General features: G+C 42.7%; 3 protein-coding genes across 10 annotated transcripts; all 3 read left to right on the forward strand.

Moving 5' to 3' along the window:
* The first annotated feature begins 2224 nt into the window (after window positions 1–2224).
* Window positions 2225–3427, forward strand: LOC101068015 (cytochrome c oxidase subunit 6B1-like). The gene is made up of 4 exons (XM_003969061.3): window positions 2225–2338; window positions 2689–2794; window positions 3012–3112; window positions 3254–3427. Exons 2-4 carry the CDS (start codon window positions 2689–2691, stop codon window positions 3305–3307), a joined length of 261 nt encoding a protein of 86 aa, XP_003969110.1. The 5' UTR covers window positions 2225–2338; the 3' UTR covers window positions 3308–3427.
* A 756-nt stretch (window positions 3428–4183) lies between these two features.
* Window positions 4184–12727, forward strand: LOC101074355 (solute carrier family 2, facilitated glucose transporter member 1-like). 2 transcript variants are annotated; one of them, XM_011609206.2, is made up of 11 exons: window positions 4184–4483; window positions 4740–4854; window positions 6844–6948; window positions 7118–7278; window positions 7719–7959; window positions 8053–8215; window positions 8629–8816; window positions 9044–9148; window positions 9228–9326; window positions 9540–9746; window positions 9882–12727. In XM_011609206.2, the coding sequence occupies exons 2-11, from the start codon at window positions 4843–4845 to the stop codon at window positions 10200–10202; spliced, it is 1602 nt and encodes a 533-aa protein (XP_011607508.1). In that variant the 5' UTR covers window positions 4184–4483; window positions 4740–4842; the 3' UTR covers window positions 10203–12727. The 2 variants fall into 2 exon arrangements, with proteins under 2 accessions (XP_011607508.1, XP_029700908.1); XM_029845048.1 differs by having other exon boundaries at window positions 6847–6948.
* A 533-nt stretch (window positions 12728–13260) lies between these two features.
* On the forward strand, window positions 13261–18390 carry LOC100049641 (reggie protein 2a). 7 transcript variants are annotated; one of them, XM_029844503.1, is made up of 14 exons: window positions 13262–13402; window positions 13559–13696; window positions 13779–13850; window positions 13957–14032; window positions 14252–14342; window positions 14475–14618; window positions 14739–14858; window positions 15133–15228; window positions 15361–15513; window positions 15632–15813; window positions 15955–16000; window positions 16085–16222; window positions 16348–16512; window positions 16617–18390. In XM_029844503.1, exons 3-14 carry the CDS (start codon window positions 13808–13810, stop codon window positions 16635–16637), a joined length of 1275 nt encoding a protein of 424 aa, XP_029700363.1. In that variant the 5' UTR covers window positions 13262–13402; window positions 13559–13696; window positions 13779–13807; the 3' UTR covers window positions 16638–18390.
* Window positions 18391–18420: the final 30 nt, after the last annotated feature.

Raw genomic sequence — 18420 nt, forward strand, 5'->3', positions numbered from 1 at the left:
ATTCTTCTGCCTTCTCCTCCCGATTCTTCCTCCTACACTTCTGCATCTTCACTCTGAGGCTGCTGTCGGCAGGATGACTTTGAAGGCTCCAAAAGAGCGCAAGGCTTTGGATTTATCGACTGTGTGGTCAGATCCACTGCACCTAATAGGATTTATCCCATCAGAGCAGGTCCAAAGGTTGCTTGTTGCCATCAGCTCACCAGCTCTAGCTTGTTCTCTCTGATACGTGAGCAACACAAATGTTACAGGAAGTGAAAGAGTGGCTAAAAGACACTGGATCACCATTAGCCATTAGAGAGAAAAAAGTTCTACTGCACAACTTTTGAATGCAGAGATCTCTTTTTATATTAGTATTTCATATTGAAAACTCTGCAGCAAGCTTTTTTAGAAATATTTTTTTCACAGATTTACGATCCATGTGTACTGTAACCTCCAGAGCTGGGAGATTACGTTCTGCCACTGCAGGACATGAAGAAGATTTGAGTTTTCAACCTTCTGAAAAGGATGTTTTTCTCTGTTGCAACATTACGTAAGGACTCAATGTCAGAGGAGTTATGGCCACCAGCCACCTGACCGCATCAGTATCAGCATTAACGTAATGCTGATGTCTCCTCGGCAACCGGTGGCTTACTGGACTTACCTGATCTGATCCTGTTTATTTTCAACTAGCCTGAACCACATGACAGTATCTAATTCACACACACACACACACACACAGACACACACACACAGACACAAAGTTAAGAGATGCTACCTGTTTGTGGATGCATCCTTGTTTTTGTATATTTAGTCAAAATGTTGATTCATTCTGGCGTTTCTTATGTTTAATTTCATTATAGCACTTTTCCTGTCGCCCTGTGGCGCCTTTCTAAAAGCATTATTTCTCAATTATATTTTGGTCTCTACCTTTGATCTCTTGCATTGAACTTTCTTTAACCATGTTGCCATGGTGATAGCTTCTGTACAAAAGTCTTTTTTTCCTCCGAGTGTAATGCCAAGACAAATGCACGAGACACGTATTTCATATGTTTTTGTTACGCTGGCTTCATCTCCTACTGCTACGTGGGATGTGTAGGTTATAAGCTGAAAATTGACATTTAAACATGTAAAAATAAAATATTCGATATGCGGAATGTCGCCTTTGTTGTAAATGTAGCACCTTTTGTTATGTTTATCCTGTTTATTATTGGATGTAAAGGTATGAAATATTATATTCTGTTCAGTCAACAGTCGTTTTATTTATATGTAAGCCAAAAATGTAAAATACATGTAATACTTGAAAGAGGAGGAAAATGCATATTTGTAAACCTGTCAGGATTTTCAATAAAATACTTTAAACAATCAAACAGAAATGCAGTTTTTTGCCTGCCAATGTCAGCGTATCTTTTTATTTTACGGGATAAAATGTTGTTTCTAAATGCATTCACAAAAGGACTAAAATATAAAGGTATTTAACATTTCAAAATGTGTGTAAACTGTTCAGCATGATGGAGCCGCCTTTGACTTCTGACCTCCAATCATCAGAAGAGAAAAGAATAAAACAACATCCCTTGAAAAATATTGTATGATTCATAAAACTGGTCAGGGAAGTTGTCAACTCTTTTGTAAACATATATTCTCATCATTAAAATGATGAGACTTTAAAAAGAAATTATGTGCGGAAATCTCTGCTGATTTTATTTTCCTTTAAATAAAAATAGTTTTGAGGTCAACGAGTAACAAGAAATATTAACAACAGATATATGCATAAAATCATATTAACAAAAAAATATAACGACTTTTAAAGTGCAATTTGTTGATTTGCAAACGTTACAGACGGAAAAGTGTGAAAGAGTGACGACAGTTCAATGATTTGACACTGGAGGGCGCTGAGAGGACAAACCCAAAAATGTCAAACTAAATAGTTTCAGAGACGCATCTTTACTATGGCCTTAAAATATAAATGTGTTCATAAAAGCTATTTGAGTTCATCATATTATACTAAAACTAAATCTACATTTCTGCTTTCCCTTTTGTTTATTTTAAATATTTTCAGTATTGGTGGTTTCAGCTGTTTAATTGTTAAATCAAGTGTTCAGCTAAAAAAAAGTCTTAAAAATAATGTTTATTCCTGGCTGCAAAAAGAAAAAGAAAGTTTACAACCACATTAATGAGCTAATTTAAGTTTGGTGACAGACTTTCTTGTCTTGTTGTTGAACCTCTTCAAAGTGTCCACCAGGCGGCGGTGTTGTTTCTTCAAACACTAATCTACGTCTATTTCCCGACATGCCCCGCGAGTAACCAGCCTTTAACGCTCTCAAGATTATTTACAGAGGAGATTGTATCGTTTTCCTAAAAGGTAATTATCAAATCGCTTTATTAGTGTGTTATTCATAGGGGTTTGGCCTTACTCTTTATGTGTCTGACGGGAAAAACGAACTGTTATTAGTAAATATCCGACATTATTTGTTTCACGTATTGTTGGATTTTTATTTGTGTCCCTATTTTTTTTTCCAGCGCGATGTGATTAAAAAACGGGAGTTATTTGTCATTGATGGATTAAATCACTGCTTAAATTCAACGAAATATTTTCCATTCCGCTCCTATCCGGGTTTATTCGGTCCTGAGGAGCTGGTGTGCGGCAGCTGAATAATGAAAACAGTCGTTTGCTTACTTCTTAATTGCTCATTCCTTTTCGATTGTTTAAAGATGTCTGAGCAGATGGAAGAGAAGATCAAGACCTACAGGACAGCCCCGTTCGATGCACGCTTTCCGAACACCAACCAGACCCGCAACTGCTTCCAGAACTACCTGGGTAAACCTGCCTGACGTCATGCTGGTGTTGATTCTGCTGGACAACATCAAAGAGCTGTTAGCTGTTATAACCCTCTTGGGTCGTAACCTTCTAGTGTCACAACCCTAGAAGGTTTATAAACTCCCGCAAGAAAAATGTCTTTGCTGTCAAGGGCGCCCATATGTTTATTTGGGGTTTTATTTGTTTGACCCCTTATTTTTCCCTCCATTAACTGCAGATTTCCATCGATGCACCAAAGCTCTGTCAGCCAAAGACCAGGACACGGCCCCCTGTCTCTGGTACCAGAGAGTCTACAAGAGCCTCTGTCCCATCAGCTGGGTGAGTTCCCCCAAACAGGACCGGGATCCAGTGAGGATCCTCCTGTTATGCTTGAAAAGAGTGTGCAGAAGCTGCATCGTGTCAGGATTTACTCTCAAATTTCAACATTTTTTGGGGGTTTTTTCCTTGCGTCTCCGGCAGGTTCAGAAATGGGACGAGCAGCTAGAAGCAGGATCTTTCCCTGGAAAGATTTGAACAACTTTCCGCTCTGTGGTCATCTTTGTAATGTGGAGTGTCAGCTCTTTCTGTTCAGATGTAATGACTTTATGTGAAAGCTGAACCCTTTTATGATGTCAAATAAAGTTTGGAAAAACAGCCTTGGACCCTCTGTAAACACATGGTTGGAACAATTCTAAAGTCTATATTAGTTATACTTAATTGGATTATACAATGGACAGAAATACGAAAATATATGAATAGTTAGATTGATGCTTAAAATTAGATTTTTTGACTCGAAAACTGACAACAAAATGGTAAATTTCTTCCCTAAAATCTTAATGGGCTTTTTCCGGATTGTCATAAGAAGGTGCAATGAAAGGACTTTTGATAAGAAGCTACAATCAGTGGTGAGCTTCAATACCTGGATTCTTAGTTGTTGACTTATGTTAGATATCGATAATCAAAACCGCTGCAGTCATCTCATTAGTTTTCATGTAGATTTTAAAAACCATCAGTGAGCAAAACTCTGGTCAAGTGTTTCAGCTGCATTCTGAAGTACTTCTAGCAACACAAAGTTGTATTAAACTATCCATTGCATAAGCACACACACAGCCTCCCCAGGACACAGCAGCTGACGTTTATCCCCCCCTAGTCACGCACAGATCACAAGACTTTTTCTTAAACAACCTGAGCTGTTCCACGTGACCCGTTGCCAGAGCAACAGTCCGCGTTGCATCAGCATCCGCAGCAGCATCGGTCCCACAGGAGAAACCTGTCAAGGTCGCCAAACGGGAGGCATCATGGGTAAACTGGGTGGGTGGGGGGCGGGGCCTTTACGCACGACAGTCACGCGTCACGTCTCGTCTACGCATGCGCCGAGTCTTTCGTCACCTGAGCTGACCAACTAACCGAATATCGGCTGCGACCATAATAGGACAAGGGCGCTGCCGCGGCTCCCTGGATGCGGTGATGCTGCGCAGCATTCTGCACGTATCAGCAGAGGGGCGTGGCCACATCCCGGCATCCCAGCATCCCCAGATTCTATTGGCTGACGCAGCTGGGGGAAAAAAATAACATATACAAGCATACGTGCGGTTCTCCTCGCAGCTCCACGAGAAGAATTCTGGGAGAAAACGGGGGCAGTTCTGCTGCAACAACGACTACAACGTTTAACCGACGGACCCCTTTTTCCTGACCCGCGACTCTTCAGAGGTGAGAGACCGACTCATGTACGCTCGTGCGCGGCTCTGAGAAAGAAAGTACAGGTTTGCAGAGATGCCACTTTGACCAACACATAGTAAGAGAACAATTGACGAAATAATCAATTGTTCTCTGCTATAGCTTAAGCGACATGCTGCATGTATCGATTATTGGTGATTAGTAGTCTGGTGTGAGGAGCAGGAGGCGGTCGTGTCCGTTCTCCCCGGCCGGTACCACGGACAGCGCCTAACGACTTGTTTGATTTCAGACAGCCGTCAGCACCGGCGGGCGGGTACAACGAGGCTCTTCATCAGCACCTGAAGATCTGTTGGTGTAATCTACGCAGTGATCAAGCAGCTCGTCTTCAGAAGATGGAAGGACAAGTGAGTGATCATGATCTTATTTTTGGATCGTGGGCGGTCTGTGACTCACACAGCACTGCAGATGTTTGAGACAGATGTCGTGTGAGCTACGTGACTTCTACACGCAGGCTCCAGATTTTAATATACTCGATAGATACCAGAATGAAGGAAAAACGGAGGAAAAAACCAACAGATAATGTTTGATGTCATAAATGTGGAAGGTGACGTGCAACAGTTGTGCTCAGTGCATACACAAACTCACACACAAGCGCGCACACGCACACACACTCTTCTCTGGCTGCATGTACAGCTGAACCATTAGGTTAGTAGAAACAAGACATGGAGCTGTCATAAGAAAAGTAAACTGGGATTTCATTTTAATTCCAACTGCAACCATCTTTACAGAATAAAGTTATATAAGTAGATTTAATAAATTGTGCCGTCATATACATATAGTATTTATTTGTGTACAGTACTTTACTGTGTCCATGAAGGCATCGTGTCATGACTGTACATCCCAAACTCCCAAAATACAGAAAACCTTTTAGCTTCCAAATTCTGAGCAGCTTTCCAGGGTCAGATGCAACAATTGAGTGGATTGATTATTTAAATCTGCAGCCTGTGTGGGTGCAGTTTTTATTTCCCCCCGTGTCAATAAAACTGTCCCCTGAGGCTGTTGTCATGGAGGCAGTGGAAATAGAAGAGCATTAAGTCCCCACTGTCTGGAGGAAAGAAGAGAGACTGGGGCTTGTTGAGGGAGGAAGTGACACGGTGGGCACCTGAGTCCTGATACAGAAAACCAGTAAACCTGTTACCTGCTTTATTCCTCCACAAGTCTGGGCATGTGCAGCTAAATCCAGTCTGCTGATGTAATATCTGCAGGGGCGTTTCTGCCACCCACACGATGACATTTCAGAATCAATTAATGATAAAAGGACCCATTAATTCACCCCAACGTGCGTAATATGCCTATATATTTAGACATATAGCCAAAATGTTTGGTATTTGACTCCTACATTACTGTCATTGATATGGAACTGAGGCATTAGGTGGCATCATGTGACTGATCTTTTCTACTGAGTCACTGTGGCTTTATGGAAAAAAGACTGAAGGAAGGTGAACTTCAGTGTGTGTGTGTGTGTGTGTGTGTGTGTGTGTGTGTTGTGCTGTGCTTCTTAGTCTTTGAATTGAAGTGGTAATGAAGTCTTCTGGGGGCCGATGAAGGCGCAGCTGGATTTTGACAGAGGTGGAAGTCTGTCCTGGTTCCGTCTGTCTGTTTCTCTGTCCTGCTGCTAAAGACTTATTCCTAAAGTCAGTCTATTGATCCATCTTGCCCCACCCGCTTGATTTATATACAGAATGTTTTGGGCCTATTTTATTTGCTGTGATATCTGGAAAGGAATTGGGTGTGAGACGGGACTGATCCCTCAGTTCGATTATTCCTGCCTGATTGGTCCAGAGCCCCCTCCATGTGACATTGCATCTTGAAAAGTTCCGCTCATGCGGATATTGTGCGACCTCACTTTGCAGTGGCGCCAAGGGCAGCGGATCACCTGAGGCCCGTGTGGATCTCGGTACCTTCTCATGTAACAGCAACACAAAGTGCAGCGTCAGCGCTTCATCTCCCGCCTCAGCACAAACAAAGACACAGTGGCCCACTTTCTGTTGCGACCCAGCGTGACCCCACATCACCTTCACACACATCATACAGAAAGTGTTTAATATAGTTTGACCTTTTCTGACCTTGATCCTGCGTGCATGCGTAGCCTGTCGGTGGGATCGAATGTGCAGAACAAAGTAGCCTCCAGATGATTAAGTTTATTATTGGCTCTGTGAAAGTGTATTTATGGGTAATCTTATCATTTTCCTCCTCTCTCTCTCTCTCTCTACCCCCTTCCTTTCACCCCTTTCTTATGTATCTTTCTGTTTGGCTCCTTCACCTCCCTCCCTCACCCCCCCCCCCCCCCCACACACACACACACACACACACACACACACACACCTTTACAGCAGAACAAGCAGGTAACAGGGTACCTGTTGTTCTCTCTGGCCACGGCCGTCATTGGATCTCTGCAGTTTGGCTACAACACAGGAGTCATCAATGCTCCAGAGCAGGTTTGCATCTTTGTGTCTCTATAAGTGAATAAAGAACTCGTTGTAAATGTGAATAGTTTTATACAAATATCTACTAAATTCGGTGCTTCTTCAAAGCAATGTTACTGTAGCTACATGCTGAGCAACCGTGGCTCCCACATGTGTCTGAGATTTAATCATATTTCACCAGAAATTAAAATCCTTCTTCAACGACACCTGGATGGAACGATACAAAGAGCCAATCAGCCCAGGGGTCTGTACCATCGTCTGGAGCATCGCTGTGGCCATCTTCAGCGTGGGCGGCATGGTGGGCTCATTCAGCGTGGGAGTCATGGCAAACAGATTTGGAAGGTGCGGAAGGAGTCAGTCCAGATTTGTCTCCTGATGGAAGGGAAACTGGTCCATTTGGACTTTTAGTGTTCACATGAGTATTCCCTTATTCCTCTAATCATTGGCCCTGTGTATTTCCTGCTCCACCCAGCTGACTAAGTATTACTTCTAATGGAGAATAAAGAGCCCTTGTATCTGGTTTGAATGTTCCCCAGGGCTGTTTCTCATTTCTCCATTTGTGTCTCTGTATTAGACCACAATCATCTTGACTTTCCTAATTCTAGAACTAAGTGATGTTTAAACATGTGCATCCTTTTGCATGGCAGCACACTAAGCAGAGCTGAACACCTCGATAGTTCATTCACTGATGAGATGCTTATCAACTCCTCAGAGTGGTGTGTGTCGACTTTATAATATGATAGTCGAAAACCCCGACTCAGTCAACGTTTCCCCTTCCTCAGGCGTCGCTCCATGTTCCTGGTCAACTGCCTAGCAGTGATTGGGGGCCTCCTCATGGGCTTCTCAACAATCTGCTCCTCCTATGAAATGGTTATTGCTGGCCGTTTGGTCATTGGTCTGTTCTGTGGGCTCTTCACTGGCTTGACCCCCATGTACGTGGGTGAGGTGTCCCCCACTCCACTGCGCGGAGCCTTTGGGACTCTTCACCAGCTCGGTGTGGTTCTGGGCATCCTGATCGCACAGGTCAGCAAACTCACCCCAGATTTAAACTTTTACTATGAGTTAGGCACAAAGTAGATTGAATGTTGATGTTCTAACGTGAGCTTTCGTGTTCAGATCTTTGGTCTGGAGGCTCTGCTCGGCTCAGCCAAGCTGTGGCCCCTGCTGTTGGCTCTTACTGTGGCCCCTGCCGTGGTGCAGTGTATCCTGCTGCCCTTCTGCCCCGAGAGTCCCCGTTTCCTGCTCATCAACCTGAAGCAGGAGGAGCAGGCCCGGAAGGGTAGGACTGCTTCTCTTGAGTTCTTCTTCTACTGTCTCTGCTGCCGGTGATGCTTCTGTGCTGCTGCTGCTGCTATTGCTGCAGCCCCTTCAGCGATGTGCTGGAGAGAAGAGTGCTTAACAGCCAGACGGTCTTGGCATCTGCTTATCACACAGACTCTAAAGGACTGACCCACTTCTTCACATCTGACACAAACAGTCTCCACGGTTACAGGTGTGGCCGTGATGTTTACAGTAACAAGTCCTACTGAAACCTCTGAGGGTGGTCACAGTGTTGGTGGGAATCTACTGTTTTAACTGGTCTCAAAGCTCTTCTCCAGTCCCAGTTAGTAACCAGATGTGTTCACTCCCTACTCCATTATCATATCCTGTGTTGTCCTGTCTCCATGTGTCCGCTCTCTGTTCCGTCGACAGCGTTGGTTCGCCTGCGCGGCACCGAAGACGTGTCTGCAGACCTGCAGGAGATGAAGGAGGAGAGTGCCAAGATGGCGATGGAGAAGAAGGTGACCATCCCCGAGCTTTTCCGCTCGCCTGCTTTCCGCCAGCCGCTCCTCATCGCCATCGTCCTGCAGCTCTCCCAGCAGCTGTCAGGAATCAATGCTGTGAGTCTCAGACAGACGTGGCTGAATTTTCACACATCTGCATTTGTTTTTATCCTGGCACGTAACCGACTGTTCAAAGGTCTGTCGGTCCAATCACTAAAGATAACGTGCGCAATTAACGAGAGAAGCAAAAGTCTAAATAAAGAATTTTCAAATATCCCGACGTGTTATCACCTGGAACTCTGCATTATTTAAATGCAATCCTAATTCTAATCTTCCTCCCTCAGGTCTTTTACTACTCAACAGGCATCTTTGAATCAGCTGGTGTAAAACAGCCCATCTATGCCACCATCGGCGCCGGAGTCGTCAACACTATCTTCACCGTTGTTTCCGTGAGTGTTTCCCGCTCCGCTGCTGTACGAGTCTGCGACCGTTTACGCTGAGCACTGTTCTCTTGCCGGCCCACTGCAGCTCTTCCTGGTGGAGAAGGCTGGGAGGAGGACCCTGCACCTTCTGGGACTGGGAGGAATGGCGGTCAGTGCTCTGGTCATGACTGTCACCCTTCTGCTGGTGAGTTTCATGCTTTCATCGTGGGTGGTCAACCTAAGGTGCCAACAGATCCAGCATGTCCGCATCCTCTTGAGATCTTCAGAAAGACCATAACTCTGATTTAAGCTCATTCTACTTCCTTGGTTACCGTCATAATAATGCTCCTTGTTATGAGATTAGCATCCAATGTCTCAGAAATGTGCAGAATTTGACAATTCTTTTTGTCTTTCTCAGCAAAAAAGCATTCCTGCGATGAGCTATGTGGCCATCAGTGCTGTCATGATATTTGTGGCTATGTTCGAGCTGGGTCCTGGTCCAATTCCGTGGTTCATTGTGGCCGAGCTCTTCTCCCAGGGTCCGCGCCCGGCGGCCATGGCTGTAGCTGGATGCTGCAACTGGACAGCCAACTTTCTGGTTGGAATTAGCTTCCCCAAACTAGAGGTGAATGTTTGGAATGGCTCAGTCAGGTTCTCCACCTCCAATCAATCCTTATTCAGTAAAAATTTAAGAATGATGTATATATAAAACATATTCCTATATTTGTAAATTTCTGACTCAGCCTTCTTATCTTTTCAGGAGTTGTGCGGGCCCTGGGTTTTCCTCATTTTCACCACCTTCCTCATCATCTTTTTCATCTTCACCTTCTTCAAAGTCCCAGAGACGAAGGGCAAGACCTTTGACGAAATCGCCCGTAGCTTCGGCGGCAGCCCGCCTCCCGTCTCCGTGTCCGCCGAGGACCCTCCAGCCAGTTCCAGTGCTGCAGAGAATCTTACCGCCTCTCCAGTGAAGGAGAAGGTCCCACTGGTGGAGGCACCGGCAGCAGATCCTCCTCCCGCCACTGAAAACACGCCCCTTGATAAAGATAAAGATAAAGCCACGGTGCAGGAGAGTGTGTAGAGCAGCTGTCGAGGAGGTTCCTGTGTAGGAGGAGGTTGTGAATGAAGGAAATGCTGGGACAACAATGCTACCGGGATTTTATATCAGAGCTACAATAGTGTTAGCAAATTTTGACCTTTGACCTGTTCAGGGTCATTCTTTCTGCTTTGGCAGCAACATTCTTTATAATTCCTTCTTTCAAATCCTCCCTAAGGTTGAAGGAGTCAGTGTGCAATCAGGCCAAACGTACTCTCTATTCCTCTGAATTACACTATACCTACAATTCAAGATGTCAGTCAGGATCACTGGAAAAAACAGGCTTTGTTGTGAACACCAACATATTGTCCAGATGGGGGCGAGCCTGCAGACCACAAACAGATGTGTGTGCACGGTCACGCTGCACGCAGGTCTTTCCAGGTGCGAGAGCGAGTTCAGGTCCACAGTGACCCTGAGGTGACAGGGACAGCAGCAATGACACACTTTTGTCCTGTTCCAGTGGATGTTAGATTTACAGCTGTACTTTGGTCCCGTGTTTTGTTGCCTGTTAAGTGTTGTCTGTGTTCTGAGAGTAGATTTAAAATGATCTGTGGTCGAGCATGAGCTTGCCGGTGATACCAAAGGGTTGTTGTGTCACATCTCGCTGTCACAAAGCTTTGCAAACTCAGCAGGAGCCACTGTTACTGTAAGCTTAGTTATGCTTAATTCAGATAGAAAAAGAGAGTTAGATATTTATTTATCGTACCTAATGTAGCTTCTTATTGTAGAGGGTCCTGTGATGTCATAGCTTGTCAAATAGTGACTGTGGCCTGTTGACATGTTGGCTGATTGGTGTGCACATTTATGTCAGGGGAGGGTAATGTGCAATGATCTCTATTCTTTGGTTTACTAAAAATACAGAGTATTTATTACATTAGAACTATTTTTTGCACAAATTACATAAAATTACTATCCACAAAAGCTACCATTAGATTTCCAGACTGAGTATTGACCTGCTGTGGTTCAGTAAACCATCACATGATGCGCTGCTCTGAGATTTTGAATGAACTGGGAGATGAACGTCTCATTTGCTGTTGCTGCTGTTGATTTAGATGCACCTTGTAACCTAATGAGCAGCAGAGCATCACAGTCATTTAGAGCTCTTAAATACTACTGAACAGTACTTTAAAACAGTATAAAACCATATTTAAGGGAAGACTTTCCGCACATAGAATAGCTATATGAAATAGAATAACTATATAAAACCTTCAAGAACACTAAAATAGGAAACATACATGTATAAGTATGTGTGTTTTGGTTTGAAAATGATCAAGCTTTGCATCTTCATCTGTAAGAAATGTGTCTTTTCTGTTGTTTTTTATGGCATGAGGCATATTTTAAGGCTAATTTAATAGTGATGTGTTGAATAGTCCGATGGAGAAAAACCTCACCAAGTAATTAACAAATAACTTGTTGTTTGGTTGTCTGTTTTTTGTGCCCTGTTTATTTGTTTATGTGTTTGTTTGTTTGTTTATTTATTTATTTATTTATTTATTTATTTAAAGCTTCCCCTTTATTGGTGAACCGAACATTAAAACGATGCCACTCACCAGCAGCCAGTTGAGATTTGACACTTATATATGAATAATAATATCTAAAGTTTACAGAAACATGAAGGCAGGATTGAGATTTGGTTGCATCTAAAGATTTGAATCCTCGTATCCAATTTTAGTTATTTAATCCATTTTCTAAAAGGATGAAACCAATAAGTGGATCTCTCTCAACCTCCAAGTATAAGAAGATAAAAGCATCCAAGTGTAAATATCTATTTTCTATCAGAGTGATATCTAATGCTGGTTTGCTACGTGGCGTTTTCCTTCGGGGTCGTGGATGACTTGCTGACTTCAGTTGAACATTTCTTGACCTTGGTGTGAAGTTTGTGTCTTTGTTGAACACGATGTCTCCGTTGTCACTGGTTACAGACCGTCTGCACCACGCGTAAAAAGCATTGATGTGAATCAAAGAACCCACCAACACACATGTGGCTTACTGCTTTGTCTGCTTCCCTGTTGTTTGGTCCTGGTGTGCATGCGTGTGTGTGTGTGTATGTTGTAATTGATGTACTGGATGTAATGTATGGTTTGAAATCATGTACTGTAAGTCTATTTGTGCCTCTTTGCATCTGACACATTCACAGACTGTTACTCAACGCTTGCACTCACGACGAACTCCGATCTCAGTCGCTGAGCCAGCGACTTAAACTATCAGTTGCTGCGTCACGCCGCTCCAACGCCTGAAGTTATGTCATAAACTGCTTAGTTGGAAGCTTTTTGAGTGGTATTTTTTGGGATGCTTGGGAAGTCAGAAGACAATTGTTACCGAGCTCTACATATTCATCCCTGTGATCTGTGATGGGAGTGAATCCACTTTGGTAGCTGCAGTGAATTATGCTTATCACCTTGTCTCCATGTCAGCATTACTGTTAAATAATCCATCTGTTTTGACTGTGTTTGTACTGTACAGACCAGATATAATGTTGTTAAATAAACTACTAAACATGTGAAAGGCAAGCTGTGAGTTCAGAAAATTACAGAAGATATTACTGGTGTTTTCTGTCTGAGCAAAGAATGAAAAATGAAGTTAATGCATGAAAAGAATTTCTAAAAAACAACAACATATATTTACATATACATAATATTTTAAATTGGTCTAGAGTACATCTAGAACAAGACCAACTGAAAGTGTATGCTGTATAAAATTAAATTTAATAATAAAATGAATTTTGCGGTATAGGGTTAAATTTAACAATTAAAAACACTTTAGATCAGTTCTTGTTGCATGTCAGTATATAGTAGTGTTTGATTTCTAGTCTGCATTGCGCATAAACATGATCAAAATTTTGATACGAACATTTAAAAAATTAAAAAAATTACATTTAAAATTAAAATTAGCAATACATCTGTACAAATGTGTCGCTTACATGCACATATCATGCGTGTACACGTGTACATGTGTGCAGAACCTCAGAGAAGCCGTTTACTCCTGCAGTTCTTCTCTACCCCGCTAGAGGGCAAACTAGTGCAGGACATGCGCAATAAGGTCCGATCGGCTGTTTACCGTGCGCATCGGCTGATACCTAGGAATAAACCAGGTGAAGAAAATTCATCCTCTTCATCACGTCGGATCAATCGTTATTACACACTTTTTAGTCGTAATTTATGGTTTTAAAACTAATCTGCTTACCGGTAAGTGCACCTCAAGGTTATCTACATTCTTCATTCCTCGTTTGCATCTTTTATATTTGGCTAATACGTGAACATAAGCAGTCATTTAGCTTCACCAATGTTACTCTTACCTAAATGCAGCTCTTGTGTTTTTCTCTGGCTCCTCTTATTGCGCAGCGTTCTGCAGCACACAGAATATTAGATTTGACGTCTGCTGCTGTGGTGCACGTCAGGACCCCCACCCCCCCATTGCAGAGGAACATCTAGTCATTTATGGATTAAAATCTTTATTTGCCTCTGTTCAGTTTTGTTTTTGTGAGTTGGAATTGTGGAAAGAGCTTATTAATTATTTTTCCAGCCAGTGTAAATGGCTACATTTCTGGAATGTCTGTCTAAGGTTTCCAGTCTGAGGAGGAATCTGCAAACATGTTTTACACCTGTGGTCCCAACGAGGCTATGGTGGTGTCAGGTAAAGTCCCCACTGTTTACTAATGTCAGAAATGTTAACTGTAGCTTGAGTTCCTCAAGTTCGTACTAATAATCAGATTTTTGGACATTCCTGGTCACTCTTGCAGGATTGTGTCGTTCCCCTCCACTGATGATTGCAGGAGGTCGAGTGTTTGTCATCCCGTGCATCCAGCAGATACAGAGGTTGACATTTAAAACACTACAAAATAATGTTTTAGCTATATAATCCTAGGAATGCTTAAGGGGTTCAAAACAGGGCCATTGTTTTATTTTTAAATGATCTGTGTTTAGTTAGTTGGCAGTTCACCATCAGGTTGTCTATTGTTACCTTACACTTGTTTTAACATTTGAAAAGTTTCACCAGTAGTTTTGATGGTTGAAGACATGGAAGTGTTCCTGCAGGATCTCCCTGAACACTCTGACTCTGAACGTGAAGAGCGATAAAGTCTACACCCGCCACGGCGTCCCCATCTCTGTAACTGGAATTGCCCAGGTCAGTGTGGTCCCCACTGACGTTTCAATATTTCTAGAACAGAAGAATAGTTGTGCGTCAGCGAAAGAACCTTTGTGATTATGTCAGTTGTTCTCTGGTTTCTTGAGAAAACAAACCTGCTGTTTCCATCAGATGAAGATTCAGGGTCAGAATAAACAGATGCTAGCTGCAGCCTGCCAGATGTTTATGGGGAAGTCCGAAGGAGAGATCGCCCAAATCGCCTTGGAGACTCTGGAGGGTCACCAGCGGGCCATCATCGCCCACCTGACTGTTGAGGTTGGCTGTTTCAGCGTGTAGTTAACAGGAAACATGAACATCATGGGTCCTACTGTGAGCTGTTGCATGGGAAACTTCTCTAAGGTGCAATGATTCCAAACCTATTTCTTCCTCTCAAAGGAGATCTACAAAGACAGGAAGAAGTTCTCTGAGCAGGTTTTTAAGGTGGCGTCCTCTGACCTCGTCAACATGGGCATTAGCGTGGTCAGCTACACGCTAAAAGATGTTCACGATGACCAGGTGAAACAATTTCCTCTTAAAGACAGAACCTCTTCTAGACCAGTAATATTCATAATGTTTGGGTTGTGTGATATTTTATACCAAACTTCTCTTAAATGAATATTTCTCTTAGTCTTTTAGAGCATTTTAAAGTTGCATCTTCTTACTTGTACCACTCATATGTATCTTCTGAATGTTGTCTTAATCGGCCTGTGGTTTAATAAGTGCTGCAGTTTTGTGTTTTTATACACAGTTTAAAAAAATATTGGCCTAATGATGAAATTCTGGAATCCAGGATTATCTGCATTCCCTGGGGAAGGCTCGGACGGCCCAGGTTCAGAAAGACGCTCGCATCGGAGAGGCCAAGAACAAGAGAGACGCTGTGATCAGGGTGAGACACGATGTCCCCAACATAAACAGAGACAAAGCTTAGTTTCCTGTCGAATCACTAAGGCTGATCTTGTTTGAGGCAGTAGACAGAGTCCGCCTCTTTATGCCACTCTCTGTTATCTTTGCACCACAGGAGGCTCACGCCATGCAGGAGAAAGTGTCGGCTCAGTATAAGAACGAGATTGACATGGCGAAGGCCCAGAGGGACTATGAGCTGAAAAAGGCAGCCTACGACATTGAAGTCAACACTAAGAAGGCTGAGTCAGAGATGGCCTATCAGCTACAGGTATTCACGAGGTTCACGTCAACATTAAAACTTGGGGGTGGAATTGATAAAGGCCGATTCCCCTGATTTGCACAGTGAGTATAAATGACAGAACTTGGATCTTCTTCCCAACTGCCAGGTAGCAAAGACAAAGCAGCGCATCGAAGAGGAAAAAATGCAAGTGCTGGTGGTTGAGCGGACACAGCAGATCATGCTGCAGGAGCAGGAGATCACCCGCAGGGAGAAAGAGCTGGAGGCCAAGGTGAAGAAGCCTGCAGAGGCCGAGAGGTACCGGCTGGAGAAGCTAGCTGAGGCTGAGCGGTGAGTCTGGCTAAAACAGAGTGGCCTCATTGTTGGGTAGATATGTTAACCCTCAAGAGCAGATCTAAATCCTGTAAATTCAAGAGCGATGATGATGCGGGGACTGTGGTGTGAGTCACTGTGTCATCTCTCCCCGTCTAGTCTAAAGTTGATCATGGAGGCAGAAGCTGAAGCAGAGTCCATCAGGGTGAGTGAAATATTTTTTTAAATGAACAGAACAAGGGGATTTAGTGGATTTCTTGTTAGCAGTAAGAATTCTGGTCTCCCCCAGATGAAAGGGGAGGCTGAGGCATTTGCGGTGGAGGCCAAGGGTCGTGCAGAGGCGGAGCAGATGACAAAGAAGGCAGAGGCCTTCCGGCAGTACAGGGATGGAGCCATGGTGGACATGCTGCTGGAGAAACTGCCTCTTGTAAGAAACTCTAGATAGCAAAGTGCATGTAAATAGCAGAGCACCTGAAGATGTGAGGTATATGCACATGCTTTAGAAACTCATCTCTATAGGTTTGATTATTAAACGTATTCCTCATCTACCAGATGGCAGAGGAGATCAGCAAGCCCCTGTGTGAAGCCCATAAGGTTACCATGGTGTCCAGTGGTGATGGACAGGTGGGGGCAGCCAAACTCTCAGGAGAGGTTCTGGACATGATGACCCGCATCCCCGAGGCCTTGGAGAAGCTGACGGGAGTCTCCATCTCCCAGGTAACACATTTTTCTGTGAACATCCTTTACAGAGGATATATGTATTATTCATTCCTTTCAATTGTGGCCTAAAAACTCTTTCCCATCTCTCATCTCTTGTGCAGGTGAACTCACATACAGGCTGAACAGACCCTGTTGGATTCTGGTAACCAGGCAGACCCACTTTCTCACTGCTCCCTGGACTTTCTCCACCATTGATGACACTAACACCTTTCCTCCTTCTCTCACATCAGCTGTAAACCTCGGGCACCTTCCTGTGCTTATTGTGGTGTAGCCAAACTCCTTTTTCTTGTCTCTATTTAGTCCTGCTAGAATTGGATAATAGAAAAATCGACAGCAGCAACTATGTTTTTTTATTTCATCAAGTTCTTGCCTTAAACCTGTAAATGTGCGTCTCTGTATTATCTGTCTGCTTCACACCGAGTGTCTCTGCTGAGCCTGTTACCTTTAACGCCTTCAGTGTATCTATCCCTGCACTGCCTTGCTGAAAAACCTCAAGTGCATCTTATTTTTACATTTTTTCATACAAACATATTTCAAATGTACTAATGCTGTCTATCAAAACAACAGCCCTCATACACACATCTTTCTCAGTAGAGATAGTGTTTATTCCAGTAACCAATGCTCAAAGCTTAATTTTTATATTCATTTATTTACACTAAAACCACTCACATCCCTTAATGTTGACGGTCACTTTATGAATCTGAAGGATTATTTCTGGGAAGAAGCAATGTCCTGAAGAAGAAACCGGACAACTGTGCAACACAATCAAAAGCAGTTTTCATGTGTAAATGACAGTATTGTAAACAGAAAAACTTTACTGGTCCGTATACATTATACATATACATACATAACACCTTTATATATATTTACATTTCCTGTGTTAAATTACAGCAAGTCTGTATTTGTTTTCCTTTAACTTAGGGTATTTTGCTTTTGACAGTATGAACCCAGTCTAGGACACAAACCTTGATTTTTATGTTGTGCGTGATTTGTAAAACTGTAGCAGCCAACTACACTTAAGACCTACTTTATTTTATCTGAATAGATGATTTTACATAATTATAGCTGACTGTTTAGAGAGTATTGACTTACCAGTTTGTAAATTTGTATGTAGCTCAGTAATCCTGTTTCTTTCAGGTTGTTGACCAGCAATATATTTTCTGTTTAACTAAAGATTTGATCAAATATGTAGTGCTATTTGTTTCCGTAGCCAATTATGTAGCAGCTTCAAAAATATGAAGCTTATGGAAATAAGAGTTTACATGGTGAAAGGATGAAGCTTCCACATTCTACTGATATGAAAATATAAATACCCGACTTGTTCATGTGAAGGATTGTTTAAGAGTCTATCAGAGCAGATGTGGTGAGACAATCCAACGTTATTTCAGTGACTGCTAATTTTAAATGAACTGTAAAATGATCTCAAACTCTGCAGATGCGTAGCGGTGGGACCAACAGATCAGTCACCCAAAAGTGATTATATTCTCAATCAGCTCAGAGCTCTATCCTCCCCTCAATATTTAACCTCTACCTCATATTAATTAACTAAAATAACACAACCTTGTAACAAAATCTTAGTGGTTAGCTGCATAAAACATGAAATGTTTTAACTGTACTGGCGCTCTAAATTGGCACTTTATAAGTGTATATAGATTATGTATTTGGCACTACAGTATTAGTAACAAAGATGAGGACTAACAGATTTACCAAAAGCACCACTGCACAACTATCCTGTATTAAAGTCAGATGTTTCTGTAACTCTGTAATATGTCAATGTTTTTGAAATTTCTTTTGTCTTTTGATGTGACGTGTAATTTTGACCCCCCACAAAAAATCTTTAAAAACCACAAATAAATTGGTAATCATACAAAACTGATGTAGTAATTTTTAATCCTTCTTTCTCTT

Source organism: Takifugu rubripes, chromosome 12 (genome assembly GCF_901000725.2).
Source record: "Takifugu rubripes chromosome 12, fTakRub1.2, whole genome shotgun sequence".
NCBI classification, from domain to species: Eukaryota; Metazoa; Chordata; class Actinopteri; order Tetraodontiformes; family Tetraodontidae; genus Takifugu; species Takifugu rubripes.